Source organism: Urocitellus parryii, chromosome 2, assembly GCF_045843805.1.
Source record: "Urocitellus parryii isolate mUroPar1 chromosome 2, mUroPar1.hap1, whole genome shotgun sequence".
NCBI classification, from domain to species: domain Eukaryota; kingdom Metazoa; phylum Chordata; class Mammalia; order Rodentia; family Sciuridae; genus Urocitellus; species Urocitellus parryii.
Window position 1 is genome coordinate 170,061,313 of NC_135532.1, and position 17,351 is coordinate 170,078,663.

Consider the following 17,351-nt stretch of genomic DNA (forward strand, 5'->3'; position numbering starts at 1 on the left):
CAGCAAGTAGCCCCCCTGCTGAAACAGGCCCACTTTGAGCCTGTGATAGATCCTGGTGGGTCAGCATAGAGACTACAACTTCTTTGGTATTTAAATTACGCGAGGTGTGTGCTGAAACCACAAGTCTGGGCTCCATCCCAAAGGAGTCGTATCTGTAGTTGTAGTGGGCTGAGGAATCTGCATTTTCAGCAAGCATCTCAAATGATTCTGACAGCCCAGATACCCAGGGCCATCAGGACTTTGATGGGCCCAAGAGGCTTTTTTGCCTTTGTAGTCCTTTCCCTTAGTATCTAAAACAATTTGAAATTTTTAGCAACTGCATCGATATAAAACATGAATGTAGCTAAGACTGGATTATATTCATTTTTTTCTGGCATTAAAAGAAATTAAAACATCTTTGTGGATTTCTGAAAGTATCACAGGCCCTTGCATTGTGCCTACTGAACCAAATGGATATATGAACTCTGCTGACTCACACCTTGGTGTTGTGATATTAGGTATAAGTCTGAGCATGTGTTCTTGAGCTCCTTTGGCCTGTGGTGAGTCAAAGTATTCACTGACTAATTGGTTTCACTCCCTTAGGTGTGCTTATCCACGAGACGCAGCATGAAGTGGGCACCAGCTCCATTGATGGGTGACAGTCCCCCCTTTCCGCTGTTCTCTCTTACAATGTCCCTTTGCCGATGGACCAGGATCTCTGGCTGCCTCATAATCTCGATCCCTGTAAAACCAGGAAATTAACTCCCATTTATACTTAGAAATCCAATTATACCAATGTCTTATCTTCTTCCCAGGCCTCTGCATGTCAAGGACTAGTACTTATAACTGAATGAAAGGCTTTCTCTCAGGAGACCTTTTAAACCTTTCTGACCCCAACCTAGCTAAGTACATACATCTAGGCCAGTACATGTGCAGAATAAATAAAAAGTTTTATGATAACTATACTTCACCTCAAAGTAAGATTTTCCTGAAGTTTCACACAATAATGCTTACACTTACTACTGCAAGTCACTGAAATTATCTATAATTTTGAATATTTGCATGATTTTGAGTTGTATTGAATCCTAACACATTCTATTTCATATTGATCTCAGTCTGTAAATCAATATTTTGACTCATTAATGGGTCATAACATAGTAAACATAAAAATTACCTGAAGAAAAAGATAAACCTTATATTTGGCCACAATATCCTCTGCCCCAAAGTATGGAGTATTGCAAACAAGTCCTTTAATCTGCTTAGTCAAATATTTAATGAGCACCTATTATGTGCTGGGAACGGATCAAAGTTCTTAGGAATAACTGTAGAATGTGCAGGGCATGCAAAGTTCTGAGATGGGGAGAGACTGACTAGAATGGCCTGTGCTCTGTTCTAATTCTCTTTACAAACATCGTGCCCTTCAGTGCTTTAGCCCAGCAAACCATGTGGCCCCCAAGGCACATATCTCAGGGCTGGCTGCTTTCCAGGGTCTCAAGTGGGCTAAATGCCAGATGACACTCCATTTGCCCAGCATAGTTTTCTTGGCCTTGAGAGACTGATGCACAATGAGTCCTCGGCTTCTATTGTCCTTTGCTGCATATCAGTAAGTAATAATTCCACTTTATATAACTTGTGCGTGTTCTCTCTCACCAGAGTCAAGACAAGTTGGTAATCAAGACACTGAACTTGCTTCATAGATGGTGACAAGTGTCACAGAAGGGCCCTTTTCAGAGCCTTCTTTTCTTGGGTGTGCTCACATAACAACAGCCTCCCTTTCTCTCTCCCAGAAGCACCTACTGTCTTTGGATTTATTGATACCTTCAGTGTGAGGAAAGATAGATGGGGCCAGTAGGCAGTTGGTTCTAATAGGTGACTTCCCGTATCTTTTTTTATTGAGCATTTGTTTTATGCATGGTTACTCAGAGATCAATATGCTTTCTAATTTCTAAATTGTTAATTATCTCCAGGTCTTCTTACAAATATGAGGGTAGGGTCCATCTCACTAAACTATGCTTTCGGCCACTATTTCAGCAGTTGGTAGTACCCAGTACCATCTAATTCCAGGATTGGTATTCCTGCACAAGGAGAACTCATCTTGGACCCCCACCTGCTTTCCTCTTAAGGCTTGTATTTATATTTCCTCCTTGGTGCTTATATTTAAAATAGGATGGGATGGAGGAGGAAAAGCAAAGTTAACTGAGGAAAGACTTACAATAAAAGGAGTCACTTTGGCCAAAGAGCAATGTGTTTCCTGCTCTGAATGACAGGGGTCACCAGTGAGAATTCTGCAGGTGTCAGAAGTGAGATCACCTCAGATCCAGGCTAGAATCCATCTAATGAATTCATCCAACCAGGAGCTGGCAAACCTTTTCTGTAAAGGACATACAGTAAACATTTTTGGCTTTCTGGGCCATACAGTCTCTGTACTGAACTCTGCCACTGACATGGTAAAGCTGCCATAGATAATATAAAATAAATGACAAAGGTGTGTTCCAGTAAAGCCTTATTTACAAAAAGCAGCAGCGTGTTGTTGCCTGGTTGAAGCGGATGGAGAGACTGCTTACGGCTGGAAACACTTGAGGCTTATATGTAAAACAGGCTGAAAGGAGGAGGAATGGCAAAGGGACTAAGGAAAGGCTTACAAATAAAAGGAACCAGTCTGGCCAGACAGCAATGTGCAGAGCAAACCAACTGATTTTTAATTAGGTACGAATAAGTTCATTTACAAACATGTGCAAATTGACCTTTTGCTGTGCATTTTTAAATTGTAAAGAAGTCATATTATTTAGAAATATCCTTAAAATGTTATTTAAAAAGTCATCGATTGGAATCACAAGCTTTTCCCTTGTAACAAAAGTTGTGCCACCATTCTGGTCACTTGTGGATTCACCAAGCAGTCCAACAAGTCGTCTGTGGAAATGAATGTTTGAGAAGGGGCTGGAGCACTGTTTGAAGCCATTTGATCCACCCCAGCATTGTCACTTGTACTCATCGTCTGCTGCCTATCAGCACAAAACAGTTTTGCAAAGTGTTTTCCATCTTTGTCGACAAAGTCTTTGCCATCACTTTCAAATATGCCTCCTCCTTCTGAAGGTGTTTCTTTGGATCTCAGTGTTACAGGGACCAGATCAGGGCCAAAGAGGCTTTCTGCCTCCTGTTTTATGGCTGCCATGGTTCCTTCCATCTCCATGCGGTTGCACGTGTTTAAATCTTCCTTTTGCAGGTTCTCCTTACTTGTTCTTAGTGCTTGAATTTCTACTCCTTTGGATGTTTTGTAATGATCAAGAAAGGCAGCTACAGCTCCATTTAAGTAGTGGCAATTGACTTCATGGGATGTTTCCTCAACCTAAGGAAAACAAATACCCTTTAGAAAGACATTTAGATAAATGGAAAGCAAGTGCCCTAGCCATGGTTGATTTACCACAGAAAGCAACAACCACGATGAGAACAAGAGGTAGCCTACCTCCGTGGGGTTTAACCATGCTCTGGTATTGTGTGGGTCCTCTGCAGTTTTCAGTGCACACACAAGCATGCGGGTGATGGCTTCCTCCACCCGGGCAAGGTGGTCCTCTTCCTAAAGTGAGATAAAAAACTTCATTTTTAGCATTTGTCTCTGTGTCTCATGACTTAAAATGGAGAATAGGGTCCCTTTTAACTTTGTGCTCCATTCTCTCATCAATATAAGTATTGTTAGAGAAGGAGCAAATATATTGACAGAACTATAATTTTTATATATTCACTATTATCTGCCATCTAGAAGAGGTACAGAATATTTCACCACATTTAAGTGTTCATGTTGTGTATGAGACACAGGTCTTAAGTATGAATCATCTTAAGATGGTTTCTCCATATTTTGACATGTTTAAAAATCTTAAGAAAAGTACTAAACTAAAATACAAAAGAATGATCCCCAGAGTTTGAAAACCAACTTATTTGAGAGATGGGAGAAAAATAATAGCAATGCCTGGCTATAAGAATGAGATAACTAGGGGCTGGGGCTGGGGCTCAGTGGTAGAGCACTTGCCTCGCATGTATGAGGCCCTAGGTTCAATCCTTAGCACCACATAAAATAAACAAACAAAATAAGGTTAAAAAAAAAAGAATGAGATAACTATCTATCTAAACAACTTTTCTAAGATATGACAAATATAAACTGTAGCATTAATGATAAATGACACTTAAATCAGCAACTTCTACTCATCAAAAACACCATAAGGAAAAAACCACTACAAGTCTATAATATACATGTATTATAATACACACAATATAATTGATGAAAGATTAATATCTAGGAGAGAGATCCTGCACATATAAGACAAATGACATAATTTTTTCAAATGGGCAAAAGTCAAAAAAGAGCATTCATATGACTAATAAGTATATGAAAATATACTTAACCTTCAAAGAAATACGAATCCAGAAGCCCATGAAACTGACAAAGGAGGGTCTCATAATTCTAAGTGTGGAGAAATGCAGGATCCTAGACAGGAGGCTTACTAATGGTGGGAGCTCTAACTGATAGACAGAAAATGTGTTTTAAGAGACATGTACAAGAACATTCTTTCATAAAAACAAAAACTTGGAAATAATTCAATTATCCATCAACAGAACAATGAATACATGGTGGAACCTAAACACAAAACAATATTGTAGGGAATGAGTGAAAAGCTACATGTGACAACACAAATGAACCTCAAAAACAGTACTGAATTTCAAAGAGCAAATCCCCACGATAAGACACCATTTCACACGAGGATGGCTTAAAAAAAAAAAAAAAGAAATTAACAAATGTTGGTGAGGACGTGGAAAAATCAGAATCTTCATAAATTGCTGGGAAAAACATATAATGGGGCAGTTACTTTGGAAATAGTCTGGGAATTCAGTAGGCTAAACACAGAACATAGGTGATAATTAACCTTGACTTAAGTTGGCTAGGCTATAATACCCAGTTGTTTGCCCAAATGCTAGTCCAGATGTTGTTGTGAAGATATTTTCAAGATGCTATTAGCATTGACCATCAGTTGACTTTAAGTAATAAAGATCACCCTCAATAATATGAATGATCCTCATCCAATCAGTTGAAGGCTTTAAGAGTAAAAACAGGTTTCCCAGAGAAGAAATCCTGCCTCAAGAATGGAACAGAAATCCTGTGTGAGTCTCTTCTACATCAGTTAGCCCTACAGATTTCAGACTCTTGACTGCAGCTCCAACTCTTGTCTGAGTTCCCTGCCTGCCCTGCAAATTATAGACTTGTCAGCTCCTATAAATCAAGTAAGCCAGTTCCTTAAAGGGAATCTCAATCTTTCTCTTTCCCCATTCTATAGACAGATAACAATATATGTCTATGTGTAGGCAGAAAGCACATAGATATCTATATATACTTACATGTGGATACCGTAAGTATATATGTCTATATATACATAGGAATATAACTGCTGGGTCAAATGGTTATCACCCAGGGTTCCCCAAAGAAATAGAACCAATGGAATATATATAGAGAGAGATAACCGTTAACAGATAACATCATCTACTACTAGATTCACCATGTACACCATATACCATAAGATCCATGTTGTACCATGTACCAATATTTTTTCTTTATTTCTTCTGAAGGCTGAAAAATATTCCATTTTATGCATACACCACCCTTTATCAATTAATGGGTGGTGTTCACTTTTGGCTACTGTGAACATGTGTGTACACAGGTTTTATGTGGATACATATTTCATTTCTCTTGAGTATACACCTACGAACGGCATTGCTGGGTCATATGGTCTGTCAGGGTTCTCCAGGGAAAGAGAAACAACAGAATACATGAATGGATATATATAGGTAATAAGACATTTTTTGAGAAAGAGATTGAGATTAGTTAAAATTATGCATATATGAGTATGCCATATTAAAACCCACTGATCTGGGCTGGGGTTGTGCCTCAGTGGTAGAGTGCTTGCCTAGCATTTGTGAGGCACTGAGTTTGATTCTCAACACCATGTATACATATATAAAATAAGGGTACACTGACAACTAAAAATATTTTAAAAACTCCACTGTTCTGAATAATTACTATGCACCAATAAGAATTTTTTTAAAAAGAAAGAATGAAGACAGTGAAAAAATGGAGGGAGGGGCTTGGAAAGAGCACAACATAAAAGCAAGTCTTTGGTGATATTCCTAGTTTGGGGGTTAGGAGATAGATTCACTAATATTCATTATATTATCCTTTATATATTACAAATGTATTACATATATACCCTTTTACATGTAGAAATATTATAAAAGATATACTAAATAAAGATTATGAAAAAAGAGGAAAGCCTTTAAAATTAATGAAAAAATTTTCTAGCAAAGTTTTGAAAAAATAGTGATAAATACATTTCAATACCCCAAAAAATAAGGAGATGAAAAGGCACCAATGAGAATATACTTTACTCCCAGGTAATATAAAAAAAAAAGTCAGAAGCTGCATTTCTTTAACAGAGAAATTCAGAGGAGATAAATATTATATCACCTGCACAGAAGTAGACTCTCTACTATTTTCTGGATCTTTGAACATCATAAACTGGAATTAACTTAAAGTTCTGCGAGTATGGTAGGTTTTAAGACCTAAGAGCTTTCTGGAGCTAAATTTGGCAACAAGAACACTCTAATAACTGACAATACAATATGCAACACATAGCAGAGGAAAATGTAATTAGTCAATTACTGTTTTGCATTCTAGTTTTTAAAAAAGGAACAAATGGTCTTTAAATTGTGAACTGTACAGAGGAAGGTAAATAAGGAACTGGAGTCCTAGTTTGATGAAGGACAAAAATCGTCCACTTCAACTCAGTATTGAGTCCTCAGTATCGTTTATCTAACTTGTGAGTACCTCCTGGAGATCTGTTTATACTCAATGATACCAACCCTCTGGAGAACTAGAAAAAACCCTCTAGAAGAATTAGACAGTGTATAATAAGGTTTTAAAAAGACCATGGTGAAATCTTTCAGACTATTGAGACCATGCAATTCAAATCTAAATAAAATATGAACAATCAGTATACATTAAGACCAAATTGAAAAAAAAAAGATGCAAACTGGACTTGTTCTAGAAATTAAGGGTGATTAATATAAAAAAATCAAATGATATAGTTTACTACAATACCAGATTTTTACCAAAGAGGAAGATCATATGATCATCTCCACTGACACTTAAAATCCATTCAACAAAATAACACCTTTTCCTGATTCTTTTTTCCCCTGTGGTGCTGGGAATTGAACCAGGGCCTTGCTCATTCTAGGCAAGCATGATACCATTGAGCTACATCTCCAGTCTCCCTTTCCTGATTTTGATTAAAAAGAAAAAAAAATGTGTGTATATATATATATATATATATATATATATATATATATATATACTTAACTTGATAATATATATAAATATACTCAATCCTAAAGCTGCATTTTAAAGAGAAATCACTAGAATTCTCTTTAAAGTAAGGAACAAAAACATCTCTAGCAATTAGAGAAATATAAATTAAAACTACACTGTGATTTTATCTCATTCTAGTCCAAATAGCAAATATCAAGAATACAAGTAATAATAAATCTAATTAGGATGTGGGGAAAAGGATACCCTTATGCATTGCTGGTGGGACAGCAAATTGTTGCAACCATTCTGGAAAGCTATGAGAGTCCTCAGAAAACCAGGAATGGAACCACTGTTTGACCCGGTTATCCCATTCCTTGGTATACTAAAGTGACATGGCCACATCAATGTTTCTAGCAGCTCAATTCACAATAGCTAAGCTATGGAACCAACATTGAATGGATAAAGAAAATGTGTTTTTTGTACACAATGGAATATTACTCAGCCATAAAAAGAATGACTTTATGACACTGACCAGCAAATGGATGGAACTAGAGACTATCATGCTAAGTGAAATAGGCCAATCCCCAAACCAAAGGTTGAATGTTCTTTCTGATATGTGTATACTAACTCAAGGGGGAGGGAGAGAAGAATAGAAGTTCAGTGAATTAGACAAGGAGAAGAATAAAGGGAAGAGAGGGGGGAATGGAAATAGGAAAGACAGTGGAATGAATCTGACATAACTTTCCTACATACATATATGAGTATACCCCATGAATCTCAATATCATGTACACATACATGACTGAGATCCTAATTAGAATAAGTTATACTCCATGTTTGTACAAATATGCCAAAATAGACTCTACTGTCTATTAAAAAGAACAAATAAAAATTAAAAAATAAAGTGAGGAACAAAACAAGTATACCTGTTATCTGCTGCAGTCTGGCTGGGCACAAAATCACGAGCCACTCAAGCAGGAACAAACTTTATTTTTGAAACTGCCGCCAATGCCCTGTATGCCCCGGGGAAGATTGCTGATCCACACACCCCACACACTGCAGGCTACTCCCAGAACCCCAGAGGAAGTTCCTCGCCCGGAATTCCCTCCTACTGCACTTCCCCAACCAATGGGAACTCTCCAGGAGTCCCGTAGCAGGCGGAGGTGAACAGCAGGAGTCTAATATCCATATGAATGCAGATCTTAACATAATCATATAATCTCAATGGCTAGCTGGCTCACCTTTCAACCAAAAATGCCATGCATCATATTACTTGGCTGTGGCTCTTAGCAGTTATCTTTGTTATTTACTATTGAATTGGATGTACTAGCCAATATCACCAGAAAAAGGAAAATAACTATAGGCAAACAAACTAAAATGGAAGAAGTAACTATCTTCATTTTTGGTAACCTAAGAAAGTCAATAACAAATTACAACAAAATAATTCAAATTTATAATTCAAATTTATACCAAAATCAATAACCATCACATATACTAACAATACCCAGTAATAAGATATAAGGGAAAAGCAGATCCTTCTTGCCAATCAGCAAAAAAACATGAAATACTCAGGAATAAACTTTTTAAAAAGAAATGTACAATGCCTAAGTGAGGAAAAGTTTAAAATATTCCTTTAATAAAGAAAACTGGACTTGGACAAGAGGAAAGGCATCTTATTCTTGGACAGGACAATTCAATATCATAAAGTTGATAAGAAATTTAATATGGATTAAATCAAAATATCAGTAGGTTTTTTTCTCCTGAAGATAGACAAGTTGACTTTAAACAGTATATGAAAAGTAATGAGAGCTCTTTCCCCACGGGGCCTGCCAGATGTCACCGCTTTCTTCCTATCAAGATGAAATTTCTCAGCCTGACCAAGAGGATAAAAGCAAGGTTGGTCCCATGAGGCCATGACAAGGGAGAGAAAGGAGGACTCCTCGACGCCCCGCCTCATATGAACACAAACTCAAACCCGGGATCTATTTAGTGAGGTGGGGGAGGAGCGACAATGATCCCGGTTGAGTCAACTGCAGCTGCGCACAGTTCCATTTCCGTCTCCGCCCCTGAGAACCTGTAGCACAACCTGTCATGGCGACCCAGCTGTTAGGTTTGTGCGATCGCCGCCTTTTGGCGGAGCGGCGATACGAGGGCTCCCCGCTGCCTGCGTTCGCTGGGAATCCAGCTACTCAAGGGCTGTGGTCGCTCTGTCTGCTGTGGCGGGAAAGCGGCCGCTGGAACCGACCATGCGCTGGCAGGAGGACCCAGAACCCGAGGACGAGAACCTCTATGAGAAGAACCCAGACTCTCATGGTTACGACAAGGACCCTGTTGTGGACCTCTGGAACATGCGGGTTATCTACTTCTTTGGTGTCTCAATTGTCCTGGTCTTAGGCACCACCTTTGTGGCTTATCTGCCTGACTACAGGATGCGGGAGTGGGCCCGCCGGGAAGCTGAGAGGCTTGTGAAATACCGAGAGGCCAGTGGCCTCCCCGTCATGGAATCCAACTGCTTTGACCCCAGCAAAATCCAGCTGCCTGATGATGACTGACCAGTTGCTGAGTGGGGCTCAAGATGCACCACCTTGGGGCTGGGGATGTGGCTCAAGCGGTAGCGCGCTCGCCTGGCATGCGTGCAGCCCGGTTCGATGCTCCAGCACCACATACAAACAAAGATGTTGTGTCCGCCAATAACTAATAAATAAATATTAAAAAAAGATGCACCACCTTCCGTACCTGCTACCTGCCATTCTACCCACTCCTCAGAGGGCGTATTTAAAGGGACTGAAAAATCAAAAAAAAAAAAGAAAAAAAAAAGAAAAGTAATGAGAGAAGTCAGTCTTTCAGATATTAAAGACAAATAGTAAGTCCTTTCTAAATAAAGCAGGGTAGAAGTGATGAAAAACAGGTAGAAAGCCCAGTGGAAGGAATGGACCTATGATATATACATATTTAGTATATGATTAAGGTGACATTTAAACCTATGACATCTGTGATATCACCATTTGGAAAAAGATAAAATTAGATGTCGGTTTTATACCATATAGTGAAAACCTACAAAAGAATAAGAGATCTAAATGCAAACGAATATGAAGTGATCCAGCTTCTAAAAGAAAACATCGGCAAATTCCTTTAGGACCCAGAAAAGGGAAAAGTCTTTCTCACTATAACCCCCAAACTAAAACCAATAAAATCTGACAACACATTCTGTTTATAAGGCTCTGGAAGAAACAGGCACTCTCCTACACCCCTGGTAGGAATGCAAAATGGCACAGTCTCACTGGATTGGATTTGGTAAAACCTAGTAAAATTAAAGATATATTTATCCTACAACTTGGTAAACCCACTTTTAATCTTCCCCAGGGATGTACTTCAACAAACAAAAAATGCACAAGGTTATTCACTGGCATTATTTGTAATTACACAAGATTGGAAAGAATGCAAATGTCCATCCACAGGGGGTCTACTGAATAATAGTGGTGTGTTCTCACGATTGGGTAGTATATAGCTGTTTAGAAACAAATGATGATTTCTCTGTACTATTATGTAGGCAAATTGAAGATATCATTTTTAAATTAAAAAATAAGGCACAGAACACTATAGTTTATTACTTTCTGTGTAAGAAAGAGAGGAAGTAACTATATATGCACAAAAGTAAATTGTATATACTTATTTGCACAGATAAACATACTCATCAGTTTTACACACACACACACACACACACACACACTTGCAGAAAAAAGACACACTTGAATGATGAACTAGAAATGAATAAAAATGGATCCTTACAGAGGCTGGGAGGAATGGGGTGGAGGAGACAGGGATGAAATGGGGATGTCTGTGAGCATACCTTTTAATACAGTTTTGGCAAATCAAATGATTTACATGTTGATTATTAAATTAGACCAAAAAATGAAGAAAAACTCCTCAAATGAACCTAATGGAATATCATCAACACAGCCACAAATGAAAAGAATTCCTTTATAATGAAACTTTTTTTTGGGGTGGGGGCAGTTCCAAGGATTGAACTCAGGGACACTCAACCCTTTATTTAGAGGCAGGGTCTCACTGAGTTGCTTAGCACCGTGCTTTTGCTGAGGCTGGTTTTGAACTTACGATGTTCCTGCCTCAGCCTCCCGAATCACTGGGATTACAGGCATGTGCCACTTTGCCTGGCTACATTGAAACTTTGAACAAACCCTTTGTACTCTCCTCCCTTTCATGGGCTATAGTCTAATGATGAAAAGAATTGCAATGAAATTTCCAATTCTACTTACAAGTTTTATGCTTAATAGTAATATCAGTATTGGGATTTTAATGTAAATGGAACATCTTAAAAATATATTATTTGGGGCTGGGGTTGTGGCTCAGTGGTAGAGCACTTGCCTGGCATGTGTGAGGCTCTGGGTTCGATCCCCCGCACCACATATAAATGAATAAATAAATAAATAAATATCCAGAACAACTAATAAAATATTACATATATATATGTATACACACATATATATACACACACACATACACACACATATATATATATGACTATACGCAGGCAGACGACAGCTCTACTGTTGAACAACAGAGGAGCTTGCTTTAGGGCTACTGGAGATGTGACATTGGCACTGGCAGCAGAGGTGGGCTCTAAGGACGGCACTGCAAATCTACTCCAACTCCAGTTCAGCAAGCTTCAAGCAGATTCCTGTGTCTACTCACCTCCTGCCACACTTTTCACCTACACTCCAAAGTTTATACCACTCCCCCCACCTTCGTCTATATGGAGCAGCTTTCTGTGCAGTACTCCTTACTGCGAATAGCCCTATCCATTGTTGCTGAAACAGTACATTTTCTTTTTCAAGTATTTGAAGATACCTGCCACATGTCCCCTGAATCTATTCTTCTTGCAAGACCCAAACCTCTAGTTTCTTTACTGATATGTTTTTATGTTCCAAAGTCCTTCCTGTTACCAAAGGAGAGTGAACACTGACTGTGGGGGAGGAGGAAGCTACAAAGAGAGTTAGAGAAATGCAATCAAGGATTTGGGTTAAGGAGATCAGAGATGCAATGAGGCCCTGGGATTAAAGAGGGCACAGATGCAATTAAGGCCTCGAATTAAGGGGACAGACATGAGCATAACAGGCAGCTATTGTAGTTGTCAAACAGAGCAGGTAACCAGGATTCAGGATACCATATTGGTGAGAAAAGGTTTCTGGCAGAAATCAATGATAAAAACCAAGTACCGAAAGACTCTGCTTTGAAAAAATATATAAGTTGAGACTAAGAATTCTATAACTAGCAATGAGGGCCCTGAATCCAGAAGCAGATACTTCCAGAACAAGACGGTGTGGGATGGGACTGCCTCCATTGAGCACATACAGCAGATCTCTCCAGTTCCAACACAATCTTAACAACACTGGTGACGGCAGAGGGCTCTGCATGTCAACAACAGTGCCCATCACGTGGGTCCTTTGAAAAAGGAGAGTGGAGTGCCTCTAAGAATTCTATTTCCAATGTAAATGTCCATCAACAGAAGACAGAATCATAGCGTATCAAATCAAATCAATCAGAGTGTCAGTTAAATAAATTAATTGCCAAATTTTATAGACAGGCTTTATATATCAAAAGCAGGGACTTTGTGCATTTTTATAAGAAAATAAACAACAAAAGAAAGTACCAGTTCAATCCATGAGTTTATACTGACAGTGACAGGATCAAGGGACTCGACGTAATGCCACCAGTGTCTAGGGACAAACAGAACCTGAAAACCAAACAAAAAACAGTTAGCATAATAACAGGACATTTCATTATTACATTAGAATCAGACCCTGATTGAGGCTGCTAGAGGGGGGGAAAAGCCAAATGAATTCATAAAGGAAAGGGAAAGAAGAAAAAAAAATACCACAGTCTTTTTTCCTTTTATTCCTTTCTTCGTTAAGTTAATGTGTTGTACCTAGGCTTCTGCCAGTTTCTCTACTCTCCTTCTCCTGAGCCTCCTCTGCCCACCTTTTAAGGCTTCTGAGATTCAAGGTTTTCCTTGCAGAACAGCTGAATGCATTCTGAGGAAGGGCACAGGCAAAAGTGAAGGACACAGTTTCTGTCCTTTTATAGTCCCCAATCGAGCCCAGGAGAAGACACATGTAAGAAGATGGCCCGAGTAAATGAGAGGACATTCGGGGCTTGAGAACTTCAAAAGTGGGAGAAGCAGGATGCAACTAGGGAATGGAGAAAGTGTGATTTGAACCAGGGCACAGAGAGAAATTAGAGAAGAGAATGAGCACATGCCAGGAAGAAGAGAATGAGCACATGCCAGGAAGAAGCAACACTGGCAGAAGAGGTAGACGGTTGAATATGTCAGACTTACGGCTGCAGTAGGAGTGACGGGAGGTAAGTTGGGAAAACCATGTGAGGGCCTGTGGTGGACTCTGAATCCAGAATAAAGAATGGGGATTTCATCCTGTAGCTTTGGAGACACTGAGAAATTCTGAGTAGGAGGATGGTTAAAAGAGTAACATTAAGAGCAAGTCTGAAAAGGACAGGAGATTCTCGTGATGGTCCAATTACTGAAAGATCTAAACAGGAAGTTTTACTAGACAAAAGCAACGTGCAAAGTCAAGAAGAATGGTAACTGCTCAGACTCAGTATGAGACTGCCTACTGAAGGCTGAGAATGGCAAATGAGGATGATCTGAAGCTTTTGGATTTAGGAAACCAGTGACACTTGCTCTAATGGGGCAGGGTTTGGAGATGGGAAGAGTTCCTTTTAAAACTGGGCATTAAAAAGGCCATTGGATTTAGTTACTAAGAGGTGGATATGGGCTAGGTATGGTGGCACATGCCTGTAATCCCAGTGGTTTAGGAGACTAATACAGGATCGCAAGTTCAAGGTCAGCTTCAGCAAATTAGCAAGGCCCTAAGCAACTCAGTGACACTGTGTTTCAAAATTAAAAAACAAAAAGGGCTGGGGATGTAGCTCAGTGGTAAAGTATCTCTGGGTTAAATCTCCAGAGCTTCCCACACTCCTAATAAAAGAGGTTCATATATTTTGAAGTGTCCCTAAAAGGCCCATGTGTTGAGAGTCTGTGGTGCCACTGGAAGGTGGTAGGCCTTTTAAGAGGTGGGACACAGTGGAAAGAAGTTAGGTCACTGGGGGTGTGCAATTGAAAGTGATATGGGGGCCCAAGCCCCATTCTGTCTCTATCTTTTGCATCCCCACCACCATAATGGCAGTATCTACTTGTGCTATGCACTCCTACCACGATGTGCTGTGCCACCACAGGTCCAAAGCAACAGAGCCACGTGACCATGGACTGAAACCTCTGAAACCATGAGCCAAAACAAATGTTTTCCCTTATTAAGTTTATTTTCTCAGTATTTTGTCACAGTGATTGAGAGCTGAGTAACACAGACATGAATGTCTTATATCATAAAATACAGTTTCAGTAAAGTGGTGAGAGAGAACTTGTACATGGTTAACCAAAGAACAGGCAGCATGTAAGGAAATCTGATGGACAAAACCAGTCATTCAAATTTGGCTACTAAAGATGGAAGAAAAAATGAATTGGCAACTATCTCATACCTACTAGAATGGCTATAGGAATTATAATAATTAAAAAATATATCAAGGGTGGGGGAAAAAGTGAAAAAATTCTTCACTCACAGATTATTGGGGGAAATGTAAAACTGTAGAGCCTCTATAGTAAACAGGTTGGTAATTCTTCAAAAAGTTAAACACACTATTACAATATGATCTACAAATTATACTCTTAGGTACCTAACCCAGGAGAAATGAAAACGTATGTTCATACAAAAATTTGTACACCAATGTTCAAAATAGAATTATCATAAAAAGTGGAAATAACCCAATGTCCATCAACTAATGAATGAATAAATTCATTAAATGAATAAAGACATGTGAATGTATATAGAAATGTATATAGATTCCTTTAATATATACAGGAATCTATATAACAGAATATTATTGAATCTTAAAGAAGAATAAAGTGATGTTAACATACTACAACATGGATGACGCTCAAAAGAAACCATACATAAAAGGTCATATGTGTCTGGTCTCACTTATGTGAAATACCTAAAATCACAGCAAACCTATGCAGACAGAAAATAAATTAGTGGTTGTCAGAGGCTGAGGGGAAAGAAGTCAGTGGGGAATGAGCTAAGGGTGGAGGAAACTTGATCAAGTCAAATTGTATGAGTTGGCAGTACCTGAATGAGAAAGAAACAGGAAGAGGGACAGTTAAAAGGGAGTGATGGAAGGAAGACAGACAGGGGAGGGGAATAATCAAGGGAATAAAGCATCCATAATAAGAGATTATGAAAACCTCTTAACAGACATCTAGAGAATAGATGTCAAAATCATTTTCTTCTCAATTGCCCATGGAAAATTCTGCAAAATAGACCATATTTTAGGCACCAAGCAACTTTAGAAAATATGAAAAAAAATCAATATAATTCCTTATATCTTATCAGATAATAATGGAATGAAATTAGAAATCAACATCAAGAAAGACTACAGAAATTATACAAACACAGGGAGATTGAAAAATATACTTTTTGAATGATGACAAGAGAAATCAGAATTTAAAAATTCTTAGAATCAAGTGAGACTACAGACACAACATATTAAAATCTCTGGGACATTTTGCAGGTGATTTTTTCTTTCTTTCTTTTTTTTTTTTTGGTGTGGTGCTGCAGATTGAACCTAGGGCCTTGTGCATACGAGGTAAGCACTCTACCAACTAAGCTATATCCCCAGCCCTGAAGGTGATTCTAAAAGGAAAGTTTACATCTAGGAGTGCCTACATAAGGAAATCAGAAAGATCCCAAATTGACAACCTAAGGATGCATTTGATGCCCTAGAAAAACAACAAACCAATTCCAAAACCAGTAGGAGGAAAGAAATAAGATCAGAGCCCAAATCAATGAAATAGAGCATTAAAATTACAATTAATCAACAAAACAGTTTGTTCTTTGAAAAAATAAATGAGATTGATAAACTCTGAGCCAAACTAACCAAAACAAACAAACAAACAAAAAACAAAAAACCACCAAATTAATAAAATTAGAGGTGAAAAAGAAAATATCATAAAAGATATCACAGAAATCCATAGAATCACTAAGGGCTATTTTGAAAACTTACATTACAATAAATTGGAAAATATAAAATAAGTGGATACATTTCTAGACAAATATGACCTGTCCAAATTGAACCAAGTCGATATAGAAAACCTGAACACACTAATAACGAGCAATGAGATTGAAGTAGTAAATAAAGTCTCCAAACAAAGAAAAGCCTAGGATCACTTCAGCTGAATTCTACCAGACCTTTAAATAAGAACTAATACCAATGTTCTTCAAACTATTACATTAAATAGAAAGTAGCAGAACACTTCCAAATTCATTCTATTAAGCCAGTATCATCCTGCCACCAAAACCAGATAAGGACACATCAATGAGGAAAACTGTAGATCAGTATCCCTGATGGACACAGATGTAAAAATCCTTAGTAAAATATTGACAAATTATATTCATTAATATTTTAAGGAGATCATACATAAAGACCAAATGGGTTTCATCCCAGGGATGAAAGCATGGTTCAATATATATAAATCAATAAGTGTAATTCACCACACAAATAGAATTAAGGACAAAAAAAAATCATTTAGTCATTTCAGCAGGTGCAGAGAAAACCTTTGACAAAATTCAGCACCTGTTCATGATAAAAGCAATGAAGAACCCCTAGGCACAGAAGGAACTCACTTTGACATCATAAAGTCTATGTACAATAAACCCAAAGCCAACATAATACTGAATGCGAAAAAACTGAAAGTATTCCTCTAAAATTCAGAACAAGACAAGGATGTTCACTCTCACCATTCCTATTTAATTTAGCACTTGAAATTCTAGCCAGAATAATTAGGTAAGAGAAAGAAATAAAAGGGATACAAATAGGAAAGAAAGAAGTCAAAATATCACTGTTTGGAGATAATATGATCCTATACTTAGAAGATC

At 38.2% G+C, this 17,351-nt stretch overlaps 1 protein-coding gene and 1 pseudogene across 2 annotated transcripts in view; one reads left to right on the top strand and one right to left on the bottom strand.

The window, feature by feature from the left end:
• Positions 1–2,691: 2,691 nt before the first annotated feature.
• Hspbap1 (HSPB1 associated protein 1) overlaps positions 2,692–17,351 on the bottom strand; it is a 77,093-nt gene continuing 62,433 nt past the window's right edge. For both annotated transcript variants that reach the window (XM_026393963.2, XM_077795353.1), the window contains 3 exons: positions 12,998–13,081; positions 3,443–3,553; positions 2,692–3,325 (listed from right to left, as the gene is read on the bottom strand). In XM_026393963.2, the coding sequence (XP_026249748.2) occupies positions 2,810–3,325; positions 3,443–3,553; positions 12,998–13,081 (711 nt within the window). In that variant the 3' untranslated portion in view covers positions 2,692–2,809. The remainder of the gene's footprint in view (positions 3,326–3,442; positions 3,554–12,997; positions 13,082–17,351) is intronic.
• Positions 9,418–9,907, top strand: LOC144252513 (NADH dehydrogenase [ubiquinone] 1 beta subcomplex subunit 11, mitochondrial pseudogene; annotated as a pseudogene).